Source organism: Toxorhynchites rutilus, chromosome 1, assembly GCF_029784135.1.
Source record: "Toxorhynchites rutilus septentrionalis strain SRP chromosome 1, ASM2978413v1, whole genome shotgun sequence".
Taxonomy (NCBI): Eukaryota; Metazoa; Arthropoda; class Insecta; order Diptera; family Culicidae; genus Toxorhynchites; species Toxorhynchites rutilus.
The window spans coordinates 175,550,265-175,571,133 of NC_073744.1; the positions used below are offsets into that span (position 1 = coordinate 175,550,265).

At 40.2% G+C, this 20,869-nt stretch overlaps 1 protein-coding gene across 3 annotated transcripts in view; it reads right to left on the bottom strand.

Annotated features, from left to right (window-relative positions):
* Positions 1-356: 356 nt before the first annotated feature.
* The window catches only part of LOC129761803 (E3 ubiquitin-protein ligase znrf2-like), a 45,010-nt gene continuing 24,497 nt past the window's right edge, over positions 357-20,869 (bottom strand). For all 3 annotated transcript variants that reach the window (XM_055759582.1, XM_055759588.1, XM_055759597.1), the window contains exons 4-6: positions 3,680-3,775; positions 3,272-3,377; positions 357-3,186 (exon numbers count right to left, since the gene is read on the bottom strand). In XM_055759582.1, coding sequence (XP_055615557.1) covers positions 3,129-3,186; positions 3,272-3,377; positions 3,680-3,775 — 260 coding nt within the window. In that variant the 3' untranslated portion in view covers positions 357-3,128. The remainder of the gene's footprint in view (positions 3,187-3,271; positions 3,378-3,679; positions 3,776-20,869) is intronic.

Genomic DNA, 20,869 nt, shown 5'->3' on the forward strand with positions numbered 1-20,869 from the left:
TTTCGCACTAGTTCGCCCCGAAAGCTGTTAGTTTCGCACTGAGATGTTTCACGGGTTGGCACTCGGGTTCACCAATACAACTATACTGAACTGTCAAGTTCCGAATATTGTTTTGGAAAATCTAAAAATAAAGACTATGAAAATGGAAAACCTGCTGCTTTTGCTTTTGTATTATTGGAATCGTAATCCAATTCGGATTCTGATTTTGAAGAGTAGAGTAGACGGCATTAAGCTACGTGTGCTTTCATTGGGAGGTGAAAATAATGATAGATATTCAGGTGGAATAAATTTCAAAATCAAAATTATGAATGAAAATTTACTTTAACGTATCGAATATTTATTTTATGTGATTAAATAAAAGTTTTTTTTTCGACATCGCAGAATATTGAACGAAAACTGTGTCTAATCTGTATTATAGTGACTTTCAACTCATTTGGCTGGTTCGTCACTTTTTACTTCCATTTTTTGGAAGAATGTCGGGAGTGAGAATTGAACTCGTGACCTTTAGCGTGAGAGGCATGGATGTTACCACTACGCCAGATCGCCTCCACACTGTGTCTAATGATGGTTTTATATTATAATAGTAATTATTTGTGGAACAAACAGGAAATGCATCGACAAATGGTTAAGTGAGTGTCAGAACTACATGTGTTAGGTAATCAAACAATTCATTTTAGTGTTAGGTAATCAAACATAATTTTCATTCAAACTTTTATATGTTTACACTGCACTTGGCCCTTCTGATCTGATGGAGAACAATTTACCTCCCAAGCACTAATATCACCACCAGACGTCGACACTGTACATTTGCCGTCGTAAATATAAACAAATCAGACTATATAACGCACACCAACAAACCACCGCATTCGTGAAACTGAAAACGTTTTTTTATTACAGAGTCAGTTTGGCACTGACTCAGTTTTAAAAACGAATTCACTATGAGAGAGGTTGGCGTCGACATCATGCCTCATACCGTATGTTTCTATTCTGTTTTCGCATTTACCTTGAATCACTTCGTCCACCAACGGTTCATTAGCCAGAAATAACGACAAAATCAGATAAACCATTGCCATTGTTTTGAAGCAAAGACGATCCAGTTTACGCCAAGGCCTACTGCACTAGGAGCAGTTGCAAATGAACACCTGATAGATGTCGTGTACAACGTGCGAACAGAGGACCGTTCACACATTACGAAACCTCTCAACTACAGGAAACTGTGCCATTTAACTTTACTGCCAATCCTAAAATGAGAATAAATTATTTTTTTACTGTTCACAAACAGCATGACTTTATAAAATCTCCAATCCATGCTGTTACATTCTTCACTTTATCCTATTGTTTTTTTTTTGTTAGTACTGAATTCGTGACCTAGCGAAATATGGAAAGAATAAACGTTTTTACATGTGTGTTTGAGAAATGAATCTTTCCTGAAAACTTCAGAAAACCACCACGAGATGAACTTAAACAGCACTAAACGACATCATAATATTTCATTCCCACGGTTTGTCTTTTAGAATGGTTTATCGTTGATTTTGATCTATCTACCTAAAGTGATATTTGTTTCTTTCATTTTGTTTGTTCGCGCATTTAACACAATCGATGGATCCCTTCTTTCAGTTCTGTTTTCTTTTGCCGAGTTTCAACTCGCTCTCTCGTCACTTCTTCTTATTTCGGCCATATCTATTGTCTAGACATTATCGAATCTGTCCACCTCATTAACTTCATACTTCCCCCCTCTCGCTTTTAATCTCTGTCTCTCTTCTGTTGGTCGGTCGGTCGGGTCATCATCAACTAACTTTGCAGTGTAAAAAAATCTTAATTGCCAAAGGCTTAACGACGGTATTATCAATGTGTAATAACAACGGTGGCGTTTCAAGCTCCTCATTCTCAACATCATCGTGGTGCTTCCTGTTTCCGGTTTCTTGGGGAACCATTTCATTTAGTGTTTTTCTTTTTCTTTTGTATGTATGTGTTCTGTGTTTATTTAGTAGCCCTTGTTTCCAAATGTTCTCCGTCTCTCTGTCTAGTTGAATTCAATGAAAACGACGAATTCGAAGAATCCTGCCCCTTTCCGGTTTCCTGGTTGGTTCGTCTCGCGCCTCTCAAAAGAGATACCATCTAATATTTACAACAACCTTAACACTGTCTCGCTGCTACATGCTACTCTTGCTGACACAAGCTGCAAATATTTCATTGTTTTGTTTATCTCAATTCTTCACAGTTAAAAGATGCTGAAATAATGACTGAGCAAAACATAATATAAAGTAAGGTGAGATAGTAGTCCTAAAGTCCTACTGCCCGTTTGCTTCGCTTGCACTGTTGATCTTCTACTCGTTTTTTTTTCTAGTTCTGAGGGTGTAGCGCAGATTGTTAACAGTTATTCCTTGAATTTCCTCGTATTTATTAATCGTTTATATCACTACATTTGTTTCACTTACAGATAGTTTATATTAATTTCTCTTTGTTTAACTATTTAATCAGTTTGAAGATGTGTTGTTGCTTTTAATCTAGCTGATTTTATTCATCATTTCATAACATATCTCAACTGGTTGGGGGATCGTTTACTCATTTTTATATACAAAGCGATTTCTCCCGATTTGACCACTGATTCGTCTAAAATAAAAACTGGTACCTTTTTTTTTCTTTTCGCTATTTGCGATAGCGCGAATCGACACTCTGTTTCACAAAAAGAAAACGCACATCGGATATTTTTTTGTTTGTTTGTTCGGGAGTGTTCTCCTAATGCCTATTCGCTCTACTCTTAATCGATTTCGTTTATGGTCTTATAAAAAAGGAGCCAAATGATGTTTTTTTCCTAGTATTCTTTTTTTATTATTTATAATTTGCTTCTCACGATGCGTTCAGTGTCTCATGATTTCAAAATCAGGTAAAAAATAACCCAGGCAGCTCACGCCTTCTTGCGGCGAGACTCGTTTTGAACTGTCTCTGACAAGTGCAATTTCCTCGCTCTCTTCGCTTTTCCGCGCACATTCACAGTTGATCACTTTCGTTTTTTTCTGTTTGCTTTTCTAAGATTTTTTTAATTGTTTTTTAAGGTTAGTTACCACTAGAATAATCCCTTCGCGCTTAGTACAAAAAAGGATCCTGCCCAATTTGCATTAGTTTCACTAGTCCCCTGGGTGCTCGGGACAGCTACGATTCACCTCGAACCATTTGTCGATACACCTGCAAGGAAGAAAAAAAAACAGAACAGTTAAAATCAATATCGGAACGAAAGGAGCAAAAAAAGAAGCAACAGGAGTACACTCACCCTTTATGATAGATGCATAAGCATGGTAATCTAGCGATGATATCACCGGGACATAAATCTTCTAAACATATAACACATTCACCCTTGGCATCCGTTAAGCAGTCCTCTGTGTTCGCGTTTGTTTGTTTCCCAGTGAAAGTGGCACAAAGGAAGGATAAAAAAAACCGATGTGTGAGTAACGTAAAAAATTTCACGCGTTGTGATTGGTAAAAGAGTGAAGGACGATTCTCGCTTAACAGAACGTCTCACGCTGTCCCCGTCCCTTCCGGTGCGGTGACGATCCATTAAAACGAGAATCGATCTTAATCGATGGACAGTCCAGACCAACCGGACAATCAAACACCGGTTCATCAAGGTCACTCCATGTCGCCCTAATGCGGCATTTACCAAGGATATACTTGTGCTTACCATTGTATGATAAACGAGGTTTCGTTAGGCACATTACTAAATGACACTCTATATCGTCGGGCATAACAAATTTGCTGCATACTGGACATTTGATGCCTGTAATAAGAGAAGGAAAACGGAAATGTTTTGTTAGTATAAGTGTATTTCGTTTTACTTGGAATTTAACACAAGTCTTATAGATCATGCGAAAATAAATCCTTATTTAACACTGTTAATAAATATGTTGTATATCCTAATCACTGCTTGTGTGCCATTAAAGGAAGTCGTTTCTGCATCGAAATGAGTTATTACTGGTGACAAAAATGTATCAATTCGGGAATCCGCAGCGCAGTCCCCCCATTTGAAGCCAGGACAACCATGAACATTTATTTTATGGCAACAAAGCGTGCCTATTGACCGAAAAATGACCAAAATAAGCGACCCATCATGATAACGTTCGATCCCACACGCTCAATATCTCAGACCAGAACTTTTTCCGGTTGCCACTTGGTTTCATCGGCAACTGTCCACACTTTTTTATGGTGAGGGGAGAGTGTGATTAATTTGCATTACTCGAGAATTAAAGCAAACGGAACCAAAATTGTGCATGTGGAGGTTTCAGAGGAAGGGGGAAGTTTGCATAACTCGAGAACTAATCAAACGAATTGAACTAAAATGTGCATATGGGGGTTTTAGGGAGCAATAAATGTTTCTATGGTGGTTCTACACACCTACCCCCTCTCTAAGGGCAACGGGACTGCCATACAAATGAAACAAAAATTTCTGCATAACTCGAGAACTAATCAAGCAAATGGAGCCAAATTTGGGATGTGAGGATTTTTGGGCAAGAGGGATGTTTATATGATGGTATGACACCTATCCCTCCTCTGGAATGGAGAGGGGGTCCCATATAAAATACACATATTTCAACCAAACATTACAATTGAAAAGTTTCGGAAAACTCTATAGAAAAATGGGAAAATTTAAAAAAAAATCAATTCGCATATGTTCTGCAATTACATATTGACCAGCGTTGTTAGTCCATTTGATGCTTGTGCTAACGAAATTGATCTTCGTTCGAAAGTGGAAATGGATTTTAATGTGATAAAACACACTCCTATATTGTCTTCTATCTATATAAATAAAAATGGATCGCCGAATGTGTTGATAAGTGTGAGGTGCGTGAAAGACACAACGCCCTATCCCTCGTAGTTGACAGTATAACAGTGATGTTGATATTATATACTGGCAACACTAGTTAGCCATGCATTGGGCATCATTTCCTCTCACAACAGACAACTGTCGAGCCGGTAAGTCATACTCAATATTTATTCCCTGTGTCGGGTGATTTCACTGTAGGTTTATACCGACTACATTGAGGAACCTGTACAGTAAATATATGAATGCTTCACATTGGCAATCCTGCCGGATATTTAAATATGCAGTGAAATCACCCGACATAGATAAAAGAATTTCTAAAAATATGGCGTGTTGGGACAACCGTCTGTGAAAATAAATGGCGCGTCGGGACAACCGCCAGAGGTACTGCGTGTTGGAACTACCGCTTGAAAAATAGGCGTGTTGGGACAACCGCTTGGAAAAATGGCGCGTCGGGACAACCGCCTGAAAACTGCGTGTTGGGAAACCGCTTGGAAGTGGCGTGTCGGGACAACCGCTTCAGCAAAAGAATGGTGGCGGAACAGCCACCCAATGTCGGCGAGTTGGAATGGCTGCAGAAGTGATAATGCGAGTTGGGTTGATAGAATATTAGCCTCCAACTCAATCAGCAGGGTTTTCTCCAGAGAAAGTAATGCGGGAAGGAAAATCCAAAGGTTTTCGCCCCTATTAGACCGTGGAGGAGCACATAGTCAGTGTAATGGTCGAGTGACAGTCTGAAACTAGGGGAAGTTCCGGATTTGACACCGAACGTTACATTGTGGAGAGCATTGTACACCGTTTCATAAATGATAATCAGCTGGATAACCTAAAGTAGAGGTTTTAGCGAGCAGTATATATATTTTTAAATCATGTATCCACAACTGACATGCCTGCACCAAGAAAGGTTTCAATTCTGTTTCCATTTCTTATTAAGATAGTTGGAATGTATGTATCTTCTCCCGTTAATAACGTGGATATTTGTTCCGGTGTGCAGCGTATGGAGAAACTACGGATATTTTCGTTGCCATTTCCTGGTAGGTTTTTCTGTATGCGAGTATTTATAATTTGACTCTGTGGAAATTTATCATCTAAATAAATGGGAACAAGAAAAGAATAAAAAAACACAAGCAATGAACAATTTTGACAGTTGCGTGTTATTGAGTGCGTACAGTACTTGCTTATATCTATTGAGTGCGTGCAGTACTTACTTAGATCTAGCCCATGATTATATATACAGGTGAAGCAACATCATTACTTCAATAGGAAGAGGATTACGGTTTGTCGAGCGGGGGTTGTTTGTTTTGTTATTGCTCGGGTATGCCATTTACGCATTTTCACATGCGAGAGCGAGATACGAGAGATGAACTGTGTGAGAATGAAATTCTACAAAATCCTTCCTTCTCTTTCACATAAATTCGAGAATGCCACATGATTGCTTCATCTGGTATATATAGGCACTAGCCAAAGTATACAAAACAAGGCAGTCCATTCCCGCAAGTAGACATCCAATTTGGATGTAAACATAATACGTCAGCATTATCGAACTGCATTTATGGATATCACCCAGAGAATTTGCCGCCATTTTTCGTTCCTTTCAAAAATCATGCTAGTTACAAAACACCTTTCTGAATTATAAACCGTTCTACAAGTGTTACGCAAATGGTAAGAATAGATAGAGTTGGCAGATCAGTATATACCGTTGGGATTGTAATCAGACAAAATGCACGCAGCTGTACATTTTTTTAATCCGTTCACACTATTTCAAGTATTCTATAGCGTTGATTGAAGAAATTAAAATAAATTGAAATGACAAATCATGACAAAAAAAAGTAAAATAACATAAAAAGAATAAGGGAGAAGGAAGATGTGAGGTGCGTGAAAGACACAACGTCCTATCCCTCGCAGTTGACAGTATAACAGTGATGTTGATATTATATACTGGCAACACTAGTTAGCCATGCATTGGGCATCATTTCCTCTCACAACAGACAACTGTCGAGCCGGTAAGTCATACTCAATATTTATTCCCTGTGTCGGGTGATTTCACTGTAGGTTTATACCGACTACATTGAGGAACCTGTACAGTAAATATATGAATGCTTCACAATAAGAGCAAAACTCGAGAAAGAAATTGTCCGATTTAGGGCTGTCTTTATTCCATTATTTTGTTCGGTTGTGTCCCATTCACCCGAAACACGTTTACCCGAATGTAACGCATACCCGAATGACATTCACCCGAATGTAACAAATACCCGAATGCAACATATACCCGAATGGACATTTACCCGAATGAACATTTACCCGAATGCAACGATTACCCGAATGCGACATTTACCCGAATGGGATGTTTGCCCGAATGAAGAAGGAAAAATTCCGACAAAGTTTATGAGTTTTGTCGAATCTGCTGTTAGGAAGTTACGAAGTAAACTGAAAAATTGTAATGAGGAAATTCAAAAAAGATGTTGAAGACTTCGCTGTGTTATTTTTAGAAATTAGAGTAGGCACAATTGACATGCTGTCTTCTTTCCTTCCGTATTGCTCTTTAGGACCAAGAGATCATTCAGAAATGAGCATGGGTTATGAAATATTCCGAAAATTAAACAGGTAACTTTAACATCAATTTTTTTAATGAAAATGTGAAAAGAATAGATAAGAAAAAATGGTACTTATGTATTTGCCGCCGCAGCGCAATTTTTATCATGAGTTTATTGTTTCGTGATGAAATTTTTTTTTGAGATCAATGTAATGGGGGCGAAGTCCCCATTTAACGAGTATAAGGAATCGAGGCGGCACCAAGCCGCCGATGTGACACAATCCGAATAGGCCGCCGACCCGCCGTCGGAAGCGGCGGCCTCTCGCAAGCAAACTTGTGTTCCACCGATTGCCCGGTTTGTTTGAAACATAGGAGACGATCCTTTAGTCAGGTCCGACCGAGCGTTAGCGAGCGTCGGACTGCATACGTTTACCTGGTGCATTACGTTTGCCCGGTTAATTATGCATGTCATGCATTTTGATTGCCTGGTTGCAAACGTGATGCACCAGATAAACGTATGGCGTCCGACGCTCATAGACGGGCTGCGTCATCCATAAGAATGGATGGACTTAATAATACGTTATAAAACTGCATTCTTTCACTTTCACTTTTTCATTATTTTGAAAAGGATGTTATTCAATGCCAGTATTTCTCGAATTGTACTTCGCACGAAAAATACTTTTTGAATGGAAATGAAAGTATGAGACAAATATGATCTTTATATAACACTGATCAGAATTAAATATTTGTATATAATACAAATATAGTAAAATTTGTGTATTATTTGAATATATCCTTCTGTTGGGTAAGTGTCGCTTTCGGGTAGATGTTACATTCGGGTAATTGTTACATTAGGGTAACTGTCGCATTCGGGTAAATGTTACATTCGGGTAAATGTCGAATTCGGGTAAGTGTCGATTCGGGTAGATGTTACATTCGGGTGAGTGGGTTTCGGATAAATTTGACACAATCCATTTTTTCTGTATCAAACAGTTATTCCATGTAACGGAGAAGCATGTTATTTGCAAGTGGTTGAAAAATCTAGAACGAAAATTGTGTGAAAATAATCTGATATTATAATGATGAGTTTTAGTAGAAGTACTAGGAATTTTACAGTAAAAAGTAATTATATAGGGTAGATTAGAAGAATGCAAAATGTGGTAAAGAGTATGCCTGACCGGATTTTTCAATAAACCGAAACGGCGAGATAATTGATTAGGGAAATCTGGAATTAATATATCAAAACATTGTCTTCAAACTCTTTTTTTTTTGCGCCACAGTAGAAGATATTGAGTTTTCTAGAGTTATTTTCAAGACCAATCGATCGTAATATTTTTTCGTCAAGTGTTAAAGACGACGAAGAAAAGGGACCCAATACGAAGTAGATTATTGAAATTAGGAATGGAATTCCTAATACTAGCGTTTGTCGATGTGCAAAACACCATTGTTCCATGGTGTTACTAAACGTGACTGATCTGTCCGCGAGTGATCAAACCAAACAATGTTTGTCGAATGTCGCATAAAATAATCGAACGATATGGCGATTTAGAAACAACACTTCTTACATCCACGTTGTGTCAACATTTCCATCTGTGTTCTGTGCTACACATTTCGTATTCATGATCGGCGTCCAAATAACGCGCAAAAATTCCGATGTCTGCTATTTGAACCCTGTCTCATACATTTCCTGAAAACCCGAACGTTGAAGGTGACTGAAACGAAAACATCGATGAGTTTCGCGAAGGAGTGATCAGTTCTACCGGGTAAACGCGCTAATCACCAGCGCGAAACTGGAAGGGATTTCCACAAGCTTCCTCGTGTAATAATTTCGCACCACCTTGGGGAAGGAAACAAAAGATAAGCAACGATTTGTCTGGGAAAAGTTAGCACATATAGTAGGTGAACTAGTAACGTTCCACACAACAGCTGATGAAACGCATACACCTCTCTAATGTATCTCGCCCCCTCCTTAGGTGGATCTAGTGATCCCCGATAATCGTTCGATTAATCGATTAATCGAATACTTCCTACAGAAATCGATTATTAATCGAACGAATACTGCACAACCAATAATCGAAGCGAACGAATAATTTACGTCGATTAATCGATCTAAACGTTGAGAGAAAAAAACGTACGACCGTTGCAGTTTTATACTGAAAATCAATCATTATCTTTGACGCTTCATAAACGAAGCTCAATGCCGTCAACGCGAATTGAGCATTCTTTACGACTTTAGGGGAGCGTAAACGATAATAATTGATTTTCAGGTGGAATTAACATATTTTTGATTCCATATGGCTTTCTAGCAAATGAGCAATATTAGTCTGACGGATTATTTCTCTCAGTATTGCGATTAATCGATTAATCGATTATTTGGGTCGATTAATCGTATCGAATAACGAACTGCTGAAAACTATTCGATTAGCTGATGAACGATTAATTTCAAAAATCGGGGATCACTAGGTGGATCAATAAATAATGATACCTTCGTACCGCCGGCCACAATTTCCCGCATCATTCTTTCTTCGTGTTTATATTGTGTTCTCTTCGTGCTACCCGATGACGTACGTTCCTCAAATATAATGTTGTTATTATCACATTTTTTGCCGAATGAGCAAAATGGCCACTGATCGACGAACCGATGGAAGAAAACACAACGACGAACGGTCCCCTTGTCGAGGTGGTGGCAGCTGAAAAATGCGAACCACGAGGACAGCGACGTGCAACGGAGGCAGCAGAGAGCTTTATTTTCGTTCTGCTCGCGAGCTTACGATTGTTGTAATTTAATTATAAACCTTGGATGACGAGGTGTTTTGGTCCGCCTCTATGAACCTCCCTCTTCCCGCGCTAATTTCTCTTTGGTGCGCCCGAAAGTCACCACCATATGATTCACTCCCGTGGCTAAGGTTCAATTTCGAGTCACGAACCCAGCGGAGATGTCAAAAACACATGATAAAGTGTGCCGCTGATCTTGTATGGAACGTAGCAGCAAAGCAGCCTAGGCATAGAGGAATACACAACAAACACGCAAAACACTGATAATGATAGCGATTGTGGAAGAGGAAAGTCTGATTGTAATGTGTACTCTCCTCTCGTTGCTGTCACTGCTGTAATGATCATCCCATCCCAGCCGCAACTATCGAATAGGGAAGAGCAGAAATGCAAATAATGATGAGCGGTGATATAGTCAACCCCGTCAGAACGGTGACGAGCTGACTGGCAGCGTAACAGAAAACTGATAATAACAATTGCGCAGGAATAACATTGTGTGCACAATAAATCTGTCCGCGGGAAGGCTTTCTATTTGTTGTGTTGTTTGAGCCAACTATCTCAGGATAAGAACTGTAGCCATTTCGAATGAATAATTACACTCATCAGTTAATAAAATTCAACATGGTAGGGGAGTCGCGGGTAAGACGGACAGTGGGGGTAGAATGGACAGGTGATTGATTTGTATAATTACATTATGAATTTCAAATTTCTGTTGATGGGAAACCCTTCTACATGTTATTCTATAATATTTAAACCATCCTATGACAATGAACACTGATCAAAAGTGGAATAGAGAAACAAAAACCGAAAATCGAACATGATTCCGCATGTGGATGTAACTTTTGCGGCTTCGATATTAAGCATTTTGAGTAGTTTAATTGCAAAATTGAATTCGCTGATGGTTTTATTTCAGTTTATGAGTTAGCAGAGAAGCGATATTACGTATGTACGGAAAAGTAAATTCTTTCGTAAGCTATAAATTTAAATTATTAAAATAATTGCACTGGTGAAATTGAAATGGACAGTCACATCCATAACCACATCCAATGTATGATGGAAAGTGAAGGGAAGAATATTCCACTCCTTTGTATATTGCTTTCTCTTTTATTTCTATTTCAGTTACTGGACACACAAACACTGAGAGAGAGCGAAATTATTCCTCTTGCGAGCGATAAACTTCTACACTTCATATATCATCAACCTGTCCATATTCCCCCCACTACATGTCAATTATACCCGCACCGATATAAATGTTCTACTTTTCGGCTTGTTTTAATTTCAGTAAAAAACATGAAAAACACATTTTTATAAAACATTTGGCCAGTTATTTCGAAAACCAGTATATTGAACTGTAAGAAACTGCTTTAAAATTTTGGAAAACATGAGTTTCCAAAGATACAATTGAAGTTTTCCTTAACATGTCCGTCTTACCCCCATCTCCCCTATGTGTTCCGTAATATTTTCGGTAAATGCGAAGCATCAAACGTCGGGTGGGGGACCTTCGGATATCGAGGTCTCTGACTCTAGTTCCCTCCTAAGTGATAAAAAAAAGTCACTCAAACGCGTACCAAATACGGAAGATACTTCTTCTGGGGACGAGTCAGCTAACCCTACCAAGCCTCCCTCCAAAAAACTAGCAAATCTCCCATCTGCCCTTAACGATCCCACTCTACCTTCAACCTCGTCTTCTCCCTCTGTTCTTCCCGCTCCTTCTCAACCTTCGCCTTCCCACTCTCAATCCCCGTCCTCGCCTTCCCCCCCTGTTATTCACACTCCCCGTGTAAAGGTCTATCCAGAAGATGCGCCCGGAACTGGTCCCTGGGTTGTTTTCTTCAGGCCTAAGCCAAATGGAAAGGCGTTGAGAGTCATGCAGATCGCGAAAGATCTGGCAAGGTATACCTCCGTTTCGGAAATTTCGAAGGTTAGACCAAACAAATTGCGAGTTGTCGTGAATGATCGAAAAGACGCAAACAAGATTGTTGTCGATCAGCATTTTACAATTGAGTATCGGGTCTACATTCCCTCTCACATGGTCGAAATTGAGGGTGTGATAATCGAAACGGGCTTGACGTGCGAATACATTACGAGTGAAGGTACCGGCCGTTTTAAAAAACTGCCCTCGACGACTGTTAAGATCTTGGGTTGCCGCCAGCTCGGAACAGTCTCCCATGAAGGAGAAGAAAAGAAATTTACGCCGTCCAACTCGTTTCGAGTCACCTTCGCTGGTTCAGCTCTCCCTGACTACGTGATGGTAGATAAATTGAGATTAGCCGTGCGACTTTTTATTCCAAAGCCAATGACTTGTCTAAAGTGCAAGTCAGTTGGTCACACGGCTGCTTATTGTGCCAATAAAGAACAATGTGCCACTTGCGGAGAACAACATGAGGGGAAATCCTGCAGTGCGACTGAGCATAAGTGTCCATATTGCGGGGGATCCCCACACGTGCTCTCAGCTTGTGAAACATACAAGGCTCGCTGGGAGAAACAGAAGCGCTCTTTGAGGGAACGCTCTAAACGCACTTTCGCAGAAATTTTGAAGGGCGCTTCTCCACTGGCTCAAGAACAACAACCAATCAATACACACAATGTCTTCGCTACGTTGCCAGTTGACGAAATGGAAGCGGATACAGCTAACGGGGGCACGCCGTTTATTTCTCAAGGGAATCCCCGGCGCAAAAATGTGACCACTCCCAAAGTTCAAGGACAAGTCCCTCCGGTGATACCCCCTGTTAGCTTGCCCAAAAAATCGAGTGCAGCGGATAAGAAAAATCAGGTCCCTCCTGGCCTCCGTGGTAATAGTTCACCTTCGAACGACCCAGCACTCGAGGGGACATCAAAAACCCCAACTGTCCCTGTTTTTCCGTCAAGTTCAACTTCCCAATCGGGATTTATAAAGTTGTCTGACCTTTTGGATCAAATCTTCACGTGTTTTAATGTTTCCGACTCCATCAGAACCATTGTCACCGCAATGCTTCCAGTACTAAAGACAATTTTGCAGCAATTGATGCAAACATGGCCCCTCCTTGCAATGATTATCTCTCTTGATGTCTAATTTAAATAGAGAGGTCGGAGATATCACTGTTTTACAGTGGAATTGTCGTAGTCTTATCCCTAAATTGGATACATTCAAATGTCTAATTCATAAACTCAATTGTGATGTTTTTGCTCTATCCGAAACCTGGCTCTCTTCTCAAAATGATCTCTCTTTCCACGATTTTAATATAATACGCTTGGACCGCGATGACAGATACGGAGGGGTACTATTGGGGATCAATAAGTGTCACTCATTTTCTAGAATTGACCTTCCACCTATTGGAGGGATCGAAGCTGTTGCTTGTCATGCAAACATCAGAGGCAAAGACCTCTGTATAGTCAGCTTGTATTGGCCTCCGAGAGCTGCGGTTAGCCGCAAGCAACTTGTTGACATGTGCTCACTCCTTCCTGAGCCACGATTGATCTTGGGAGACTTCAACTCTCACGGAACTACCTGGGGGGAACCGTACGACGATAATCGTTCATCGTTGATATATGACCTTTGTAACAGCTTCAATATAACCGTTTTGAACACTGAGGAAACAACACGTGTACCTAAACCTAATTGGAGACAAGTGCGAATTATAGCTATTCAAAAACCCGGAAAACCCGCGTCCGACTTCAATTCTTACCGCCCAATAGCAATGCTGTCTTGTATACGGAAATTGTTGGAGAAAATGATCTTGTTTCGCCTTGATCGTTGGGTTGAAACGAATGGCTTACTCTCAGATACACAATATGGGTTCCGCAGGGGCAAGGGGACGAATGATTGTCTTGCGTTGCTTGCTTCAGAAATTCAAATGGCTTACGCCGAAAAAAAACAAATGGCTTCAGTATTTTTGGACATAAAGGGGGCCTTTGATTCTGTTTCAATAGAGGTTTTGTCAGACAAATTACAATCTCGGGGTCTGCCGCCTCTATTGAATAATATGTTATATAACTTGCTTTGTGAGAAACATTTGAACTTTTCTCACGGAGATTCGGCAGTAAGTCGGGTCTCTTACATGGGACTCCCCCAGGGCTCATGTTTAAGCCCCCTTTTGTACAACTTCTACGTAAGCGACATTGACAATTGTCTTACACAAAATTGCAGCCTAAGACAACTTGCAGATGATGGAGTGGTGTCTGTCGTAGGATCAAACGAATCCGACCTGCAAGAATCCTTACAAGATACTTTGAACATTTTTTCAACCTGGGCCATTGGGCTAGGGATCGAATTCTCCACGGAGAAAACAGAGATGGTGGTTTTTTCTAGGAAGCATAAACCAGCAAAACCAAAGCTTCAACTTTTGGGTAAACCGATCACTCATGCTATGTCTTTCAAGTATCTTGGGGTCTGGTTCGACTCCAAATGTACTTGGGGGGCCCATATTAGGTATCTGAGTAAAAAATGTCAACAAAGAATAAACTTTCTCCGTACAATTACCGGCACCTGGTGGGGAGCCCATCCCGAAGATCTTTTAATGTTGTATCGAACAACTATTCTCTCAGTGATGGAGTATGGCAGTTTCTGTTTTCAATCAGCTGCCAAAACACACCTCATTAAACTCGAGCGAATTCAGTATCTTTGTCTCCGTATCGCGTTGGGATGTATGCCCTCAACGCATACCATGAGTCTCGAGGTTTTGGCAGGCCTACTCCCACTAAAAGATCGCTTCAATTTATTATCTCTTCGGTTCCTCATCCGGTGTAAGGTTATGAACCCATTGGTGATCGGAAATTTTGAGCAGTTGATCGAGCTAAATTTTCATTCTGGATTCATGAGCTCATATCATGAATTCGTCTCCATGCAGGTTAATCCTTCTTCGTATATTCCCAACGTTGTTTGTTTTCCTGACTACATCAATTCCTCTGTGCATTTTGATCTGTCCATGAAGCAGGATATCCATGGAACATCAGACTATCTTCGATCGAGGATCGTTCCAACGATCTTCGATGCAAAGTATGGGGATATCAATTGTGATAATATGTACTTTACTGATGGGTCCTCTATGAATGAGTCCACAGGATTTGGAGTGTTCAACGAATTTTTTAGCACCTCACACAGTCTTCAGAATCCTTGCTCAGTGTATATTGCTGAATTGGCAGCGATACACTGGGCGCTGGACAGCGTCGCCTCACGACCTGTTGAACACTATTACATTGTAACGGATAGTCTTAGCTCTGTCGAAGCTATCCGTTCAGTGAGGCCGGAAAAGCACTCGCCGTACTTCCTTGAGAGAATACGAGAAATTTTGAGTGCTTTATCCAGACGCTGTTATGTCATTACCTTTGTCTGGGTCACTTCACATTGCTCAATTCAGGGTAATGAGAGGGCTGACTCATTAGCAAAGGTAGGTGCAATTGAAGGCGATATTTATCAGCGTCAAATCGCCTTCAATGAATTTTATTCTTTAGTCCGCAAAAATACCATAGTTAACTGGCAACGCAAATGGAACGAAGATGAATTGGGCCGGTGGCTCCACTCGATTATCCCTAAGGTTAGCCTCAAACCATGGAATAAAAGTCTGGACTTGAGTCGGGACTTTATTCGCACCTTCTCCCGACTCATGTCCAATCACTGTTCGTTTGATGCGCTACTCTTTCGTATTAATCTTGCCGACAACAATCTTTGTGTTTGTGGCCAAGGTTACCACGACATCGAGCACGTTGTTTGGTCGTGCGAGCTGTATCTTGTCGCCAGATCGAATTTAGTAGTCACCCTTCGGGCCCGAGGAAGGCAGCCCATGATGCCGGTGAGAGACGTGTTGGCTCGGTTAGACCTTGATTACATGTCCCAAATATATGTATTCCTTAAAGCTATCGATCTTCGTGTGTGATTGTCCTTACACCCTTAGTTTTTCCTTTTGCTTTTCCTTTGTGAGAGATCGGATCCCTTCTTAAGAATAAGATGAAATGTAAATACATATTAGATATAAGATAGGTTTAAGAATTGAGTGTGATGAGTGTGATTGAGAGTGTGAGTGTGATCATTGTCAATATATCCTCATATCCCCTCTTTTTCCTGAAGAACATATGTCACCCTTCTAAACTCGAGTCGACTGCGAGTAATCGGTTTCCTATATTATTAACATTAGAATTAAGGAAAAATGTTTATATACTAGTAACAATACAGTAAGGAGTTCGGCTCCTTTAAACCTATGTAACTGAGTCTGTAAAAATAAACGATTTAAATAAAAAAAAGCATCAAACGTCAACGAATTACTAGAGGCGAATGAACCGCAAAGTTTAACACAAAAAGCAAAGTAAAGCTAACGAATGACAGCTTCCGAATGCAGTACTAATCGCATTGATAAAGCCTGTCCACGTTAAATTTCGGACACCAAGATGATGCAAGTAAAAGAAAAATTCACGTAATACAACAAAACCGATTATTTGTTTCAGTAAAATAGACTTATATCTCAAACAAGGAAAGCTTACTTCGATGTTAATTACGTTGTCTGTAACATTCACGAACTTTCTTGGGAACATCTGCCATTAGGTTCCGTACAGTATCCTCAGATATGCTGGCGGCGGCGCTTTTCCATCTCCTCTTGAAATCATTAATGTCATTCGCTTTCTTCTTAGTTTCGAACAGTTTTCGCTTAATCAGAGCCCAGTACTTTTCCACTGGGCGGAGTTCTGGAAAGTTCGGTGGATTTGCTGTTTTTGGCACATATTTGACCTCATGTGCATTATACCATTCCAGGATGGATTTTGCATAGTATTAAGAGGCCAAATCTGGCCAAAACAACGCTGGAGGGTCGTGGCTTCTTATGAATGGTAGCAATCGCTTCTGGAGACATTCCTTCTCGTAGATATCTTTGTTGATAGTGCCGGTAGAGACGAAAGATTTGGATTTTCGGCCACAACTGCACATGGCCTGCCAAACCTAGGACTTTTTCGGGGATTTAGACTGCTTCTTGGTCCGGAAACACTCGGCCACGGCATTCCTTCGCATTGCAGTATAAAAAGCGAGACCCGGAAGCTGTTTGAAGTCTTCGAGAACATAAGTTTCATCGTCCATTATGGTGCATGAACATTTTTGCAAAAACTGGGTGTAGAGCACCTTAGCACGGCTTTTTGCAGTGAAATTTTGCTTATCATTTATCACCTTTTTCATTTTGTACGCCTTCAGTCCATGCCTCTGCATCACTTTTCGTACATATGATTTTGATTTTCCAACCTTTCGAGCCACATTTCTAACTGAAAGGTTGGGATGTTTCTCAATAATGGCAACCACCTCCATCTCTCCACCAGCAACCGGTCCATCTGTCGGGAGCATACTTTTCGATTTGTTCCGCTTCCAACCTTTCTATCCACAGTTAAGCGCTGGTCAAACGATTTGCACACACTAAACACGGTACTCTTCGACAGTTTTTTTTTGGTGAGATCGCGTACCGACAGTGTTGGATTTTGCTGCCGTTCGCGCTAAATGCGTTTGCGTACTTCCACTTGATTCGGCGCCATTTTACCATTTTCAGCTGTCATGTAAGTGAAATATTCAGTAAACTACACTGAAAAAAAAGTGTCCGAAATTTAACGTGGACAGGCTTTAAATAAAAGTCTGTACCCGCAGTCTTTCTTCACACTATAAAGGTTGAACACGAGAAAAATCGGATTTTCTTGTAAGAGTAATATTATGCCTTGATTTGTCTTTCTATTCGTCCGCTTTATCGTTGGTGGTATGCGTGAAATAACAGAGGACCCTCACAGTAGCGATCACTCGGACATCCTTGGGGTGCCCACATGCCAATGAGATGTACACACAATATTGACTTGGAAATTATTGTTAAAACTGGTGACCGGAATAAATCGCCACAGTAAACAACTGCAACAGAAACAACCGCTTAGAAAAAGTGTAGTAGGCTAGAAATATTTGGCGCGGGAAAAACATCATGTGCCTCACATTTCTATTATAAATTTATTCTCTTGTTCTCGTTTTTCGAAATTTATTCTGAGGACAATGTAATGGGGACGAAGTCCCCATTTGGCGAGGATAAGGAATCGAGGCGGCCCATGCCGCCAAGATGACGCAATCCGAGTCCACCGCCGACCCGCCGTCGGAAGCGGCGGTGTCTCGCACGCAAACCTGGGATCCACTGATTGCCCGGTTAGTTTGAAACATAGGATACGATCCTTTAGCAATGTCCGACCGAGCTCTAGCGAGCGTCGGACGGTATACGTCTGCCCGGGGCGTTACGTTTGCCTGGGGCGATACGTTTGCCCGGTTAATTCTTGTTTTGAAATACAATACCGCGCCACAATATTTATAGCCTACTACACATTTTATAAGCGGTGGTTTCTGTTGCAGTCGTTTTCTGTGGCGATTTATTCCGGGAACCGTTAAAACTATATCAGAACGCAGCGATTTGACACCCGAACATCCACTTCTAGAAGGATATGATTCCATTGTTAACTAAGTTTCCAACACGGCAAATTAAGCCCAGACGAATCGTTTCCCTGGTGCGGAATTTCCCCGAGGTCTTGGTACCCTTTGATGGAACAAAGAGTGCTAGAACGGTTATTTCGATCATTCTGCTGCTTCGAATTTTTTTTCGTAATAATGGCTCAATGGCAAACTTCACGCTTAACTTTTCAATAGGACCTATCTGTTTTGATCGATTCTCTTCATCGACATCCACTACCGGTTATAACTCACCGATAAAAACATTTCCTGATATGTTCAACGATCTGGATTCTAGAAGACAACCTCGTTTATCAAACTATCTGACAAGAAATTCCGCAAAATCCGTCTACAAGGCAGTTTTTATCTAAAGAAAAAGACAATAAAGAGAACCGATCAAAACAGATAGGTCCAATCGAAAAATTAAGCGTGACTTCAATGAGTATGAATTGTATATAGACCAGATTCAGAAATCTAATTAGAGCTAAAGAACGCAGTCAATGAAAGCTCACGAATCACTTTCATTCAGATTTCTTCTCGTATGTCCATTCCCGATAATGAGATAGTGAAATAACCCGCAAATATGGGCAGTATGCAAGGCATAGTTTTTAAAAGGCCAAGATCACGTTTGCCGACAGCATGCACTCACCAATTGACTGAATCAATGGAGCAGAGATACTCTTAGAAGATGAGTACACCTTATAATCCTCAACGTTTCTACGAGAATCTGGTTTAGATAGTTAAACCACGATAAAGATTTTATTAGAATGATGTCCAATCATTCCACGCTCAATGCGTAAATCTATCGTGTGTAGATCTTGCTACCAGCATGCAATTATTTCCCCGAATACGGTTCATCATCACAGCTTGCAATCAAATGTCATGCTGCTCCAGAAAAGGCAATAACATTTTCTGGAGATACTTCTATTGATAAACTTTTTGGTTTATGGTTCCAGAAGTCATAAAAACGTCACTTTGCAGTTTGAAACAACAGATTATTTGCAAAATGAGAAACTTTGTCGGGAACTTCGTCCTCTTTCTTGTTTTGAAGTTTACCGGGACACTACCGATCGAACGAGGTATAGAATTATTGTCTGGGAATTTGTTCGAAAGAAGCTTTGCAGTACGATTCCTCATCCATAGCGACACCAGATTTTACTTCGTGACGCGATGATTTAAACATCCCAAAATGAGAAAAAAATGATTTTTCGGACCACCCTCAAAGGGGGACCAAGGTCTAGAAAATCGAAACATCGAATTTTCGTTTTTTGCATTTTTGGGAAGCTTATCAGAAATGTTGTCCCAACAGGATTTTTCGATATCTGAAATTTATTATCAGCATATACAAATGGATTATCCAAAGCGTTACATATTGCCGTTTTTTGATATCGCATTTTTTCGATTTCTTATGAGCTTCTAAACAGCGATTTTTCATGAAAAATAACTCATTTTTAACAAAAATGGCCGCCATTTTGGCAATTTTTTTAATTTTTAAAAACCCCTATGTAACGCTTTTGGTATTGTCCTGAAGTTTCAAAATATTCTCAGTTTTGGGAACTTATAATGGGACAAGAATGTTATTGTTGATCTTGTTGAGTAATTTATGTTTGGGGAGCTATGTAATGCTAACCTTGATGTGAAAGATTTTGAAGACTTTCTGAAGAAGGCTGAGGATGTTTACGTTGGTATCGACGCAGAAAAAGCTGAAAAAGGGATAGGATGCAGCTAGGGAGCTGAGCTTCAAATCGATTTGTCGTGACTTCTACATTGAACTCGTGAAACAGATTTCAAAGCGATTTTATTTCAGCGATCCGGTTGTCAAAACCTTGCTAAATTGCTGATTCGATGCGCCAATTTCCACAATTCGTTGAAGCAGGTAATAGACAAGGCTTCGATAAAGAATTCAATCAATTCAAGACAAATCCTATGGGGAAAAAATTGAGTGACTCAGATATAACTAGGTTCCAGCTGTTGGATGTAAAAAGGCATTATGAGAAACTTTTGTATCCATTGCTAATGTCGTTTGCAAGACACTTTCTGATAACATTCATCAGTGAGTGTTGAGCGAATATTTTCGCTTCACAATGCTAACAAAACGAAGTCCGGAAATCTGTTGGCACCCACAATTATAGACTTTTTTTTGAAAGCGAAGAACTATGTATCGGCTCAAGAAGAACCTTCATTGACGAAAACTTTGAACGCAAAATTCAACAAAACCATGTAGAAACATAGTAGAATTCAGAGGATTAGGAGTACTAGGAAATCCCTTTTTATGATTTATTTTGTTGTATTGACACGACTTTAACAACTCATAAATAAGAAAAATAAA